This window comes from Cygnus olor, chromosome 9 (genome assembly GCF_009769625.2).
Source record: "Cygnus olor isolate bCygOlo1 chromosome 9, bCygOlo1.pri.v2, whole genome shotgun sequence".
Classification (NCBI taxonomy): Eukaryota; Metazoa; Chordata; class Aves; order Anseriformes; family Anatidae; genus Cygnus; species Cygnus olor.
In genome coordinates, this window is record NC_049177.1 from 25,616,034 (window position 1) to 25,629,658 (window position 13,625).

Here is a 13,625-nt window from a genome sequence, read left to right on the forward strand (position 1 = left end):
CCAGGCATTCTTGTTACTCCCTAGCAGTACAGTGACTGAGAAGCAAACCTGAAGGTTAGGGTTTTTAGCAAGTGAACCTGCTATACGGAAAAGCTGAACTGAAAGTGTAATCCAAGCTTTTAAAAGAACTGCATGTTAAGTGACAATGAGGTGACATTTGGATGGCACATGGGTTAAGTTTGCTAAATCCTTACCACATGTTTACTGTCTCCAGCAAATGCTTCCTCTACGTATAATCGTCCCACTGCATTTTCCATGTTGCCATTGACATAGTTTGCACAGCGCCGCCAAACAGCAGTTTCTGATGTTGTGCCATAAAGTGCCTGACAAACACAAACATCAGATAAAACAGTGACTTCTGGGCCTGCATAAGATAAAGGAGAACAGTGGCTGACTGGTGGATGTGTGTTTCAGAGGAGCCTAACTGACCTTAAATCAATGTATTTAATTCATGTTTGTATTTACCACAGTTAAGTGGACTCACCCTGTGAGGGGAACATCCTTCACAGTCTGAGGAAGTATAACAATCATTAGCAGTATTCTTTATCCTTTCAACATATGAAAGGTAGAGAGAAGACACTACTCTAAAAGCCAAGAATAGGAGAGGTCAGAGAGGAATATCCTGACACAGCATTTCTGTTGCTGCAGGGGTCTGTATCGCCATTCCAGCTCAGACAGGGCCATTGTGATTATACAGCAAAAATTCATTCCCTCAGTGGTTTTCCACCCAGCCAACAGCACTAACAGTGCATTGCGGATAGAGGAACACACTGCTTTCTACAGCAACAAAAACCTACCTGTTGCCATATTAGTAAAAGTAATGTGTGATTGAAATGCAGGGCTGTGGATTTGTGTATGTCCAGAAATTTCCTCAGTGAAGTGCTAGGATGTAGTGTTGGATATTTATAGAGTTCAAAAAGTAGTATTCCTTGATGATGCAGGCTAAGCAAATGTGAAGCTTCATATTATAACAATTTTAAAGAGCAGGAACAAAAGAAATAAACAATGAATAAGACTACTGTGTTCAGATACATAAAACTGAACAAATTAAATGTCCATTAATTGCCTCCAGTAATTATTCCCCCCCCCTTTTTTTTTTTTGGCAACAAGCAGAATCTTAAAATGCTGCATATGTGTGTGAAAGTGTTTCCTTTTTAACTAACAGATAAAACAAACTGGCCTTAATCTTTCTTAATGGAGCTCAGCAAACTTACAAAGTAGAAAGTTCAACTGGGGAAACAGAGAAGATTTCTATCTCCAATCTGTGGGATTGCTCAACATTTCCTTAAAAGCACTGAAATATCTGCAAGATCAAACAACTGAAAAACAAGACTGGGCTCACATTGTTTGGCTGAATCTATTACATTAAATGCTGAAGAGTTTCTAACAAGTCGATCAAAACTGTAGAGCAGTTGTTTGCAAATGAATATGACTGTTATCAAAATGACCATATCATAAATGGATTAATTTAGATTTGGAAATAACAGAGACCAAGTATCAGAACAGTGCTTTTCAGACCCACTTCAGCTATTAAGCATATATCATATAAATGATGCATACACTCCAGCAGGAGCTTCAGCAAACAAATATAGCTTTTGTGCAAAAATTTTAAAATACATTAAATTTTTATATAGGATGGACATAAAAAAGAGAGATGAATTTCTGTACCTTACGGAAAGCATTCCTTGTGTCTTTGTAGTTACGGCTTAGGCTGTTTACCAGATCCATTACAAATCGCCAGATCATGTAATTTTGAAGTTCTCTGTGTAATAAAACAATAATAATAAGCTGGCAATGTTTTTAGACTTCTGAAATTTACTGTAAATAAAATGCAAATTACAAAAATACCTAACATACCTACCTGGGAGTATACTTATTAAGAATAGACTTCAGCTTGGTAAGGTATTCTGGATCATAAACAACCACATGTTCTGTATTCTCAACATTAATTTGTACAGTTGACATTATATTATTTATGAATTTTGACCAGTTGAACACCTGGAAAAGCAATATGCATTATTATATTGTTAAATCCTAAAGAAACAGTATTTAGCTATTTAAAAAAAATAGGTTTGCATAACACAAATGCTCTGACTTCAGTTCTCCTAATAGCTTCACCACTTGTAAATGGCATCATCGTAATGATAACTGATCTGAGATAATTTATATCCACTGTGCTCTAAAATCCCATTAACATATGGTGGTATTTAGCAGAAAGAGTCCAGATACTGTTTTGTTTTCAGTCTTACACAATTAAAAATGTTATGGCCCTTTCCATTTAGCCTGGAAAAGCGGATATATATATATATTTTAAGCAAAATTTCAATTGCCTTCTTGCTATATTTGGCTATGAACTTCTAAATCAAACCATGACTAAAAGCTTTATTTTTCAATATGGTATGGGCAATGAGAAACTTGTGGTATACATGACAATACATTCTCAAGCATATAGTAAGGGCTTTCTCCGAAGTACACTGAAGTCCATAAAATGATTTATTTTAATAGGCTTTAAAACAGACACACTAAATACCCACTCTGTAACAAATTTTCCTCTGTATGCTGTAGTATAAGATACTGAAAAATGAAATGGATTTGAAAGCAGATCTGTTAGCATCTGATAGCAGCAAGCTGTGGCAGACAAATCTACTTCCCTTCATCTGCATGGTACCACTTGAGACAGATCCCTCAGCCTGCAGTCCTTTGGGCGATATGGTGTTATATGGTTCTTTATGGTTGCTTTATTCAGTATGGTTATATGGTGTTACAGTTCTTTTGACAGGAAAGCTTTACTGGAAGAGGTAACGTCTTTTATCAGACAAACTCTGTAGCTGAGGAAAGTAGATAAGCTTTCAGGAATAGATCCCTTCAGGTTTGAAAGAGAAGCAGCAAACTTCCAGCTAATTTTAGGAATAATTGCTGTGCTATCCTTAGACCATTACAACAACACGACCAACTCCCATCATGTGTCTTTTGTGCATTTTTGGATAAATTTAGAGCAGATGATTATTGCTGATCTGTGCAGTGCTCCCCGGGAACTAAAAATAACCAGGGCAATACCATTCTGTGAGCAAGAGAAGTTAGTTTCTGACATTCTGATTGCATTCTGACATTCTGACAGTAATGGTAACTGTTCAAAGTAAGATCTGTGGGAGAAGGTAAATTATGAAACAAATTAAGCTAGGCAGAATGGAGCTGCCATATAATTTAAAGTTGAAGAATCTGAAGTCAATAAAAATAGCAGAGACTATGAAACTGTGTTAGTAATAATAGTGTTTCATAGCACCTCACTGGCCTCAGAAGACTCAGTTAACACACTGCTGCCAGTCAGACCACAGTGCTTTCCATCAGTTAGCCTCTTTGTCTGTGTGCAGGACTCTGAAGTCGTTTATCATAAACATGTTCGTGTCTAGTAAGACATGATGCTATCGGGAAGGCTCACCCATGTTATCAAATCTTTTGATATTCTTTAGCTGGACTTTGTGGTTACTTGAATTAAAGGCTATACTGTGTGAACAGCACGTGGCTCAGGATAGGAGAAAATTCAGAGCTGAAACATCTTGGGGGAGCTACAGTGGGAGGAATGGGGAGAATTTTCCTGGTGTATGGTCGTGTCATCCTGGCTTCTTTCTGCTTGGTTTGGGAGCCCATCTGACAGAGGGAATGGTGGAAAACCAGGACTTTTTGTTCTGAATCTGTAGCTCTGGATAGTCAGAGAGGGTCTGAATAGTTACACACAATAGTGTAGCATATTTGAATGAACTGGTGGCTGCGTTTTTCTCCATCTCATATTGATGCAGAGGGGCAAGATCTGCCTTTAAATTTGCAGGAACAGCGGGTACAGAAGCATAGACTTTTACATATAGTTTAATGTCAGCAGACTTTTAGGTAATACACTGTGCAATTCAAGTATCTTGTTTAATTTCAAATGTGTCTAAGCTCAAGAAAGAAATGTCTTTAAAGAAAAATTTGTCAGGCATTACCATTTAATCTCATCAGCCATAAATTAGAGGTTAAAATACCAGATTATTGATCACTCACCGTATGATTGATTTCCAATGAAAAGTTGTTTTGGAGTTGTGCCAGTGTCATTTTATTATACAGCAGAAGCGGATCGTTTCTGTCTTCAGATTTTGTTGTTGCCTATCAAAGTTAATCATGAGATTAACCATTACTACATAAATTGAGTCAGTTCATAGGAATTTTAGTAAGTAGAAGTAAAAAGAAAAAAAAAATCTGGCTTAATACGTTACTGTGAGAAGTTTGCATCGCTGTGAAGCATCTCACGTGTATATATGCAGGTAAAAAACCGTGGGAGAAGGGAATCAAGGAAATGTATTTGTTGAGTATAAGGTGGCCTGTGGGCTGTGGTAGGAACACAGCGCGTGCATTCTGATCAGCATGTACGTGCTGTCTAATATATTCCTTCTGGAACCACTGTAGGATGGGAGGCATAACTCACTCAAGCTTCACATTAGTCTAGGCAATATGGTTTTGTACCAGTGTGGTGTTAAGAATGTGCATACATTAATACCTTAATGGAAAGACTGTATTAGGCCATTTGTTACAGACAATAAAACTGCCTCACTGCCAGAGAACTGTGTCTGCAGTGGTGATTTACGAGGTGACTTTATCCCTGGAGTCTCTAGACAGGAAATGTCAGCAAGGAGGTCTCTGGGATTAGGGTACAGACAATGTAAATTAGGGAGAGGAAAAAAAAACACGGGACTCAGTAGTATTGTATCCAAACTACTCCCTTGGTCTCTGATTTCTGTCTTGAAGATGTTTCCGTTCTTTTCCTCAAACAGCAGTGTGTTCTTTGCCTGGATGCTTCTGATGTGCATTCCTGTATCCCTTTTAGTGTGGACGTAACATGTGACAGCATCAGCACTCAGTCACCCTGTACTCGAGCCCCTTTTCACTTCGACTTTTTTGACGGCAAGGAGAGAACATACAGGCACACAAGTGACTGTGGGAAAAGAGTGATCTTGTGATCCATGAAAGTAATTCATGGGAGAATCCATATCACTACTGCCTGGAGTACTCCACTTGACTCAGTCAGGGGCAAGAACAGTAGCTCCCACCTATTTCAACTCCTTTGAAAAAATCAGTCATGCCAACTCTGATTTTATCTCTATCCTTTTTTTTTTTTTTTAAAAAAAAAAAAGAGATTTATCTTCGTTTTCCTCTCTCCTACTCTACTCCTTAATGTATTGTGCATTGAGTATTTTATTCTGTTTTCTTCACCAATTCCCAAGAGCACCATGCCTTCTCTACTCTAGTAACATTCCGGATGGTGCCACATTTTCTAGCTTTGATGAAAAGGTTAACAAGTGAGGCAGTAGCAACTTACCCACAACCACCTGTACTCTTTATCAGCAGCAACTGCTGTAGAGAAATGTCATTTGTGCTTCCTTTCTTACTCCATTTCAAATATTTCTCCAATAAATTCTTTTTCATTTAATAATTTTCTCTCTCCGATCTAAGCCCAGAAGTGTGTTTCTCAGGAAAATGTGAAATAAATCAAAACCATATGGTTTTAGTTTATATAAATGGGGTGGAAATGTCTACCTTTGCCAAACACATGCCCTTACTATCAGTGTAACTTAAAAAATAGCTGAAGCTATTTGGCTTGTTTTACAGTAATCTTCTGCTTCAGGACCTTCTGAAATGTTTAATAATTACAGGCCATGTTTTTGCTCATGGATGCTTTAATTTCCACTTGCTTTTCTCCATGCAAATTTAAATTGTAGCTCTTTCTCCAAGGCATATTTTCTGGAGAACAGCGCTCGATTAAAAATGCACTTGAAACAATCGGTATTGTGGAGCAGCTTGTGTAGGACAAACATTACTTTGTGTTGTGTGGCAGGCTAAAGGTTGGGAATCTACTGCTCTGATAATCAAACAGCCCATGTGAAGAAAAGGACAAACAGAAAAGAGGCCCCAAAAGCATCTCCCAAAACATACTTTCTAAAACTGAACAGAAACCAAGCCTGTCTCTTGCTTTCTCCTCCTTCTCTTGAAGGGCTTCTGTGAAGAGATTAGGATAAAATATTTTGCTATTTGGAAAAAAGCTAACTCAAATATTTCCCCTTGCTCATTAGAAGGCACATCTTATTATGTGTTCCTTTTAGGTGTTCCAGGCCCCATATATTTTTGGTCAACATTTGGTCCCACAAAGTAGCATGAGCAAGTAACTTAACAACTTGGTTTACAGTTAGCTTTCTTAGGTATGAAGAAGAAAGCTATTTAAAGAATACTTTAAAAATGTTTTTTTCTTACATTAGCAATCTCTTTCTCCAGGTCCATAACTCTTTTCATTTCTTCAGAAATCTGTGTCTCATTGAAAGAAATATTTCTTTCTTGTAGGATTAGTTTAGCTACAGAAATCATGAAATCAACATAGGCAGAACACGCCTGCAGGAAAAAAAATACAAATAATTTAAAGACAAAACTCTTCAAAGTATAGCACATTTTGATTATCTGTAAGATTTCATCTTCATTTTTATGAACTATGGTTCTTCATCCCTTTTTTAGGTAACTTTACAGTAACTTACTCCAAAATACTGTTAGATCACAAATAGAAATTTGAAAAGCCCCTCATGGAAAATTGCTGTATGATTTGTAGCACTGCTCAAACCTAAACACTGTCAACTACTGCACTGTGTTTTCATTATTTAAAATGAGACATTGGTAGGTCCACATTTAAACCACCACCTGTGTTTTTTCTAGCTCACTTTAATTACAACTTCCAAAAATACTGCTTCCAAAGAGCAGTGTTCCCAGAAATGTAAAACCAAGAGAAATGTTGATGGACTGTGTAGGATTAGCATTGTGGGAAAATTACTCCCAGAAGCAGTGTAGCTCCTCCCTGCTGCAGCCTGGAACGTTTAGAATATAGATTTTTGCTATATCTAAGTTTGGTATAGGTAAATACACTATGGATATATACTATTGAATATATTAAATTTAATATATCTGAATTTACCAAGGATAGGAATGGATATCTACAAGTATATTCTCTTAAATGTTACATTGTCAAATATCTATAAAGGTGTCATTATATTTTATGGAACTTAATTTTATTCTAATATCTCCTTGATAAGTCACACTCATTTTTCTGTAAGCAGAAATGCTCTTTTCAATATACTTTTAAAATGCAAATCAAAAATACATAGTAAGTTAGCTAATAATAAATCTATTTTATGCAAAATATCTTAATCTACTAAAACAGTGATAAAAATAGGATTAATAAGGCGCATGGCATCAACTTTATTAAGAGATGTATTTTGGTATGTTCAGCTCCTATGGCAGTAGGTTGCACCCCTTTTAATGAACGCTGCGTTTATACAGCCATTCTGATAACTGCCTTCCTTGCCATCCATCTGATGTCAGCCTCCCCTGCCTGCCAACAGTGCTGTGCTATAACAGGCTGTGTGTGCTGGAAAACTCTGAGCCGCTCATGAAAAGTATTGACAACAGACTTCAAAAAGAAAGGTGGCTCACAGCATCCTGAAGGAATGAACTCTCAGTGTTATTTTTAATTAAGACAGATTGTTTTGTCAGAGAGAAAGCCCATCAAACCACTGACAGCCACATTAAGTCACAAAAGAGAGTGCACACCAAGCCTTAAAATACCATTTCAAAATACCCAAATCTGTGTATAATTTATGCAAAAAAATGAATGCAGACATTACCCCAAACCAGCAAGTAAACAGGAATCTTCAGGTACCAATCAATGCACTTTATTTTTGGCCTAAGGATCATTGCATGGTCATGTAGCAGTCAAAGAATTGTCAGCTAATTTCAGACAGACTGTGTAAATACACTCAGATACTTGGTGGGAGCTTAGATGTCAGAGTAACGCCTGTATTAGCACAGGATCCATGCATCTTACAGGAAAAAAAAAAAAAATCTGTTCCCAAACTCCACTTGTCACTTTGTGGTGTGAAGTCCTGACAAAGGCAGAGGTTAAAGTGCAGGAGGCAGGTACCTTGTTTAATGTGCACAGCTCAAAGGATAGAATGAGACAGCAAGAAATGGAGCCAAACAGAGGTTATCAGCGTGCAAGGACTGAAGGGAGGAACAGCTCTCAATTGAGGTACTCAAGCTTCAGGTTGGAAGGGACCTGAAAACATTATGACGTCCAACCTTTCATGGGAAAAGGGAGCCTAGATGAGATTATCTAGCACCCTGTCTATTTGCATATAAAACCTCCAGTGATGGGGACTCCACCACGTCCCTGGGGAGGTTGTTCCAGTCACTGACAGGTCTCACTGTATCTGCTTGTTCCACGATTATTTCCTTCCAAGAGGTCCTAAAAAGTCAAGGAGCTGCTCCTCTTCTGACCTGCATAATCATATATGAATTGCGTGGAAAACTACTAGTTTTCTTCCACATGAATGTTCAGTTATTAAAAAAGGAAACAAAGAGAATGGGAGATAGAGGAAATGAGACAGGATGGGGTTTTGGGGGCAGAGTGACTTTAGAGGAACATGCAGTCGTCTCATCCAGTGCGGAGACAATTGGTTAGTACTGGCAACTGGAGCCGAGATAAAAAACACTTGGCTTCTAGTGCAGCCAGAAAGGTCAAACAAGGACACCAACATTAATGGCATAGTATTATAATACCAAAACTTCAGGACACTTGTGATACTCCCTCCCATTCTTAGCCAACTTACTTCTATTTGCCCTTAATCTCATTCCTCTATATCCTGTTAATTTCCTTTCCTTTTAGCTCTGGTCTCTTGTCTTCTGACACACTTACCCACGTTAGAGTTTCTTTCTCCAGTCTGTCACACATTCTCTTCCCACCTGTAGATCAACCTTGTTTAAATTCTCATCATTATTACCTTTCTATTTCACTTTCCCAGATGACTCCCAGGGTTGGCGTTACAATCTCTTTGGGGAGAGACTGTTCCTGCTCTTTGAGGGACTCCAACCCAACTCTTGAGGGTACACCTGCCTTGAAAATAGAGGCTAAAGCTTCTAAAGCAGTCGGTGATCTGTCAGCTCCATCTTACCTCTTTGTATGCACCAGTGCATTCATAGTAGTCACGAGAAGGCAGGCCAAGTCCAGGTTGATCAATCTGTAAAGTCAAATAAAAATTTAGAAGTGCTTAAGGACAAACTGTCATAGCATTGTACTATTCTTTGGCCAATTATAGGTTGCTGATGCTTCACTCTTGCAAAATTCTTGCCAAAGGGGCAAGAATCTCTCCCATCCTGTTGCCCTCCTTTAATTCTTTCCACTCTCCCTTTCTTTTTTTTGTCTTTCTCTTCAGTCTTCTTTTTCTGTTGCTGAACAATGCATGCTATGTGTAATCCGTGCTAAAATGCTGGATGTACAGAAAACAAAACAGTCCCCAGACAAGCAGGGCAGTTACTCCATCTTTGGAACTCTTACATGCAAAGTAGTCAAGGATCTGTCCACCCATTTACAAGAAAGATTACCTCGTCACTGCACCTGTAACAGCTGTGTCTCCAGAGTAGCTGGTGAAGATTCACCATACACAATCCTGTCTTCTCTGGACTTTCCATTTCCAGAGTTTCCATTTTTCATCTTACATTTACAGGCAGGACACTCTCGGCATGCTCCTTAAGCACATGTCCTCAGCCATTTTCATATCTGTGCCAGCTGACTGCAGGTCCTGTTACTACTTCGGCATCTGAATACCTTGTAAAAACACAACCCCCTTCTTTGTGGGCTCTCTGCCATAGCCAGGTTTTCAGTGACAGAGCTTTCTGCCGGAATTACATGGAAGGAAAGTCATGCTTACTTATTTCCTTGCATGCATATCTAAGTAGATCATGTCTGTCTTCTGTCCAGTGTACATATAAACTGTGTGTATATCTATACACGTCTCAGTTATTCTCGCCTCACTGAGAACAGCAATGTATGAGTGCACAGAATAAAGATTAATAATCTGACATTGGACAATGAATATACTGTCAAACTGATAATGGAAGTTTAAAAAAAAGCAACTACGGAGATTCACAAACTTATCTACAACTGACTGGTAAACTTCAAATCAGTAACGTTACTGCTGGCTAACATTTATGGTTGTGCTTTCTGGTTCTTTCGCTACACTTACATGATCAGCAAGGCAATGCCACCCAGGTAGACTTACATGAATGATATGTGTTGTGGAATTTTTATCATCCGTGCCAACAAAAAAATTAATAAGGACTTTTTTCCCATATCTGGAGTTCAGCTCTGCAATAGCTGTCTCAGCTGTCCAAGCAGCACCTAGGCAAATGGAAGGTATACTCAGTATCTATTTTTGGTAAACAATGAGAAGTACAATCATTTAGAAATTCTAATGGAGAAGGAAATAAACACCAATTATCTTACCATAGGAAGACTCCCAGTTATTTGTTGCTACAGGCCAGTCAGATACATTTGGCAGCAGTCTGATTAAAGGCATTCCCCCCCTGCTATCAATGGTAGCTTTTGGAAAAAATAAAATGAATTAGCATGACATTTTAAAACATACCAATGGTATACTATTATAATGTGTTCAGAATTCTGAACCTGAGCTATTTTTTCTCCATCACCACAATAGGATTATGTTCTGATGTATGACTCTTCTTTAACTTTTAATTTTTAAAATATGTTTCAGCCATGACTGCAAAACAACTTATGCAAATCCTTGGGAAGATGACATTTAAAAAATGTTATTTTGACTCTGCAAAGAGCTTGAAATAATAGCTTTAAAAATATTAATAATTTTATGGAAACTATAAAAACAAATTAGTAGCACTGCTGTTCTATTGCTTCTCATTCTAGTGACAGCATTTAGCTCAAATTCTTGAAACATGATATACGGGCTATTTTCCACCTCATCTCTGATAATTTCTACAAAATAATTAATATTTAACTGAAAGGATTTGAGTTTAAATATCTGAAGCAAACTGGTAACTCAAGAGTAATGTAATTGAACCTAAAATATCAAAGTAAGTAAAATAGGAGATACAGTACTAGTTTTACTATTGACGTTCTTATTTGACCCTCTAAAACTGATATATTTTAGTTCTTACCAAGCATTTCTGAAAAATTCTGCTCAGATACTATATGTATATAGGTATAACTGACTTTGAAAGATAGGTTTCTTGGATATCATTCTTTAGATTATATTTATGTATCCTATATGCACTAAATTCAGGAGAAACTTACTTTCATTTATGCACGAACTGTACAGAGTTTTTGCCTTCTGCACTGCTGTTATATCATTACTTCTTGGTGTGTCGAGGACATCTGAAACAGATGGCACATACATCTTAAACATATCTGATCTTTGTGGGAAAGATAACTGAAAGAACCACAGAGGACACCATCCTGAGCACCAGAGGATGGAAGATCAGTGCTTTTGTTCCATCTCAAATTCCAGGGAAGCTTCACTATTTGAAAAATACGGGGGAAAAGCTCTGGAGATGACGTGCCTTGCAATTATGTCAGCTTGTGATAACATGTTGAGCATAAAGGTGTGAAATAGATATTCTGTACATCATCCTCTGCAAAAGAGAATTGCCTTGACCTTTCCGTGATAGTTTTTAGATGGCCAATCTGTTTGGTGAAGAGCATTGCTGTCGGGGCCCTAAGTGTACCAACAGGCTCCAACTGCACTGACCAGCAGCCTGTAAGACTCATAGCGTCAACGGTGGGTTGAGCTGTTGGCTGAACCTGGTCATTGTCACTGGACCTGCTCTTCTCTTCTGGTCTGGGTCCTGTGGGACTCTGCCTCCTTTCTATGAGGCCTCTGTCCCTGCCTGCCTTGCTGTCACATTTGGCTTCTGGCTCGCCTTCCCCTGTGGGGCAGCCCACTCTTGCCACTCCTTTACAACTGCTTTGTTCCACATGAACCAAAGCCTCAGGAAGACTGTGACATTCACAAATTGCAAGCCTGGCAAAACTAAAAGCTATGCAAGTAGAGAAAGGATTTTGAGTCCATAGAGTGGTTTGAAGAATCTTTCATGAGTATAAACTCAGTTATTTCTTTGACTTACTTTTGTCTGAAAAAGGCGAATGTGGATAATTTGATGGTATTAGTTTGTGGAAAATGAAGTATTTGTAAGTCTATGATGTGATTCTTTATAAAAACGCTTGCATGCTATTTAGGATGTAGCTGATGGAATACAGATATGGAGGACAGGGCTGCCAGAGAGCAATTTCCAGCATTTCAGCTGACTTGGTTACAGGCAGACCTCTTTCTTTGTCACCTAGCTTCACTGCTACTGTTAGTTCATGGGGATGATACAGATTTCAGTTATAATACACAGATGAGCACACAGAGTTCAGATATCAGAAAGGTCAGGTCTATTCAACTCTGCCCCAGTGTCAGACACAACAGCTTAACTTCCAAAGTATTCTCCGAGCAAACAGTTTGTAATGGTTTTATCCTGAACTGAACATAAAGAAACTGAAATATTTAGTAGTATTTTAGGCTTTGCTAGATAACCACATCTTCTTAGGATTACATGTAAGCCAAAGAAGAAACTTTATATAGTCCACAAACATAAACCCTACTGACCTTTTAAAACAACTTCTAGTTCATCTCTTAAAATGTCAAAGTTACTATAACGGGAGCTGGTTTCTGGAATGACGTTCTTCTTAAGCCATCCTCCACAGGCATATTGGTAAAAATCATTACAAGGCTCTGCAGTTGTGTCCATGTTCTCAATGATTCGGGCTGCTGTAATATAAGACAAATCAAGGTGTGAAGACTTTTTAGACAAAAGCAGTGAATACTTTTTTTTTTTTTTTTTTGCTCTGAAGAGGAAAATAACAAGTAGTTTTCCTTTAGTTTAGAATAGGCTTATGTTTACTATAATGTTCTAGACCAAGCAAAGTACTAGTCAGTAAACAAAAAATTGCTATTCTTTTACTGCGCATAACACATATACATTTCTATTGCCTGTGTTTACTGATGGGTAAACTGACTCTAATGTTGCTACTTATTGTGAGTGGTTACTTGGTTATAAAATGTTGAATTTACTGACTTATACTTCTTTGTATTGAAATGTGGTGAAAAGAGAAATTAAAAGTACAAGACATATAGGTTAAGTATCCAGTGTGATGTCACTTAAGTAATTAGGTATGATGCAGGCTTAGCTTAATCTAATCTATTTCAGTACAATAATGATTTTTTTTTCATTGTTTAAATTCTTGTCAGGAAAGTTTTCCTATTAATGATTCCCTGAATTGACATTTGATTTTCTAGACCTATTCTACAGTTTTTCTAGAACTGACACTGCCTCTTGATGTCCCTCTTGACCCTATTAAAGTGGCTGGTCAAAGACTAACTGGTCAGTGACTGATCGTGACACAGGATTCCCTTTTTAAACCTGTTTTCTTGATGACAGTTTCCCAGCTGCTGTTCATAAACTTACTGCACTTTTTCTTTTTTGTCTACTTATTCCACCTAGCTTGTTTTCACCACTAGTATGCTAGCACTAAGGGAAGGAGAGATGCTAGGAGCCAAGCAACAGCTAGTGAGACCTCTGATTTGCCAGAATACTGAATATCCTTCCCGTTTTTCAGACATTATTTTTAGTAAATGGTGAGGCTTGTGATTATAAGTGTTCATTCCTCCCACATGGGTGAGTCAAATATTTATAGTTATTTCTCC

The 13,625-nt window shown here is 37.9% G+C and overlaps 1 protein-coding gene across 2 annotated transcripts in view; it reads right to left on the reverse strand.

The window, feature by feature from the left end:
- Positions 1–13,625, reverse strand: part of MME (membrane metalloendopeptidase) — a 41,711-nt gene that overhangs the window by 18,950 nt on the left and 9,136 nt on the right. For both annotated transcript variants that reach the window (XM_040567287.1, XM_040567288.1), the window contains exons 4-13: positions 12,528–12,689; positions 11,174–11,254; positions 10,352–10,447; positions 10,128–10,246; positions 9,021–9,086; positions 6,280–6,414; positions 4,039–4,140; positions 1,862–1,998; positions 1,669–1,762; positions 195–323 (exon numbers count right to left, since the gene is read on the reverse strand). In XM_040567287.1, coding sequence (XP_040423221.1) covers positions 195–323; positions 1,669–1,762; positions 1,862–1,998; positions 4,039–4,140; positions 6,280–6,414; positions 9,021–9,086; positions 10,128–10,246; positions 10,352–10,447; positions 11,174–11,254; positions 12,528–12,689 — 1,121 coding nt within the window. The remainder of the gene's footprint in view (positions 1–194; positions 324–1,668; positions 1,763–1,861; positions 1,999–4,038; positions 4,141–6,279; positions 6,415–9,020; positions 9,087–10,127; positions 10,247–10,351; positions 10,448–11,173; positions 11,255–12,527; positions 12,690–13,625) is intronic.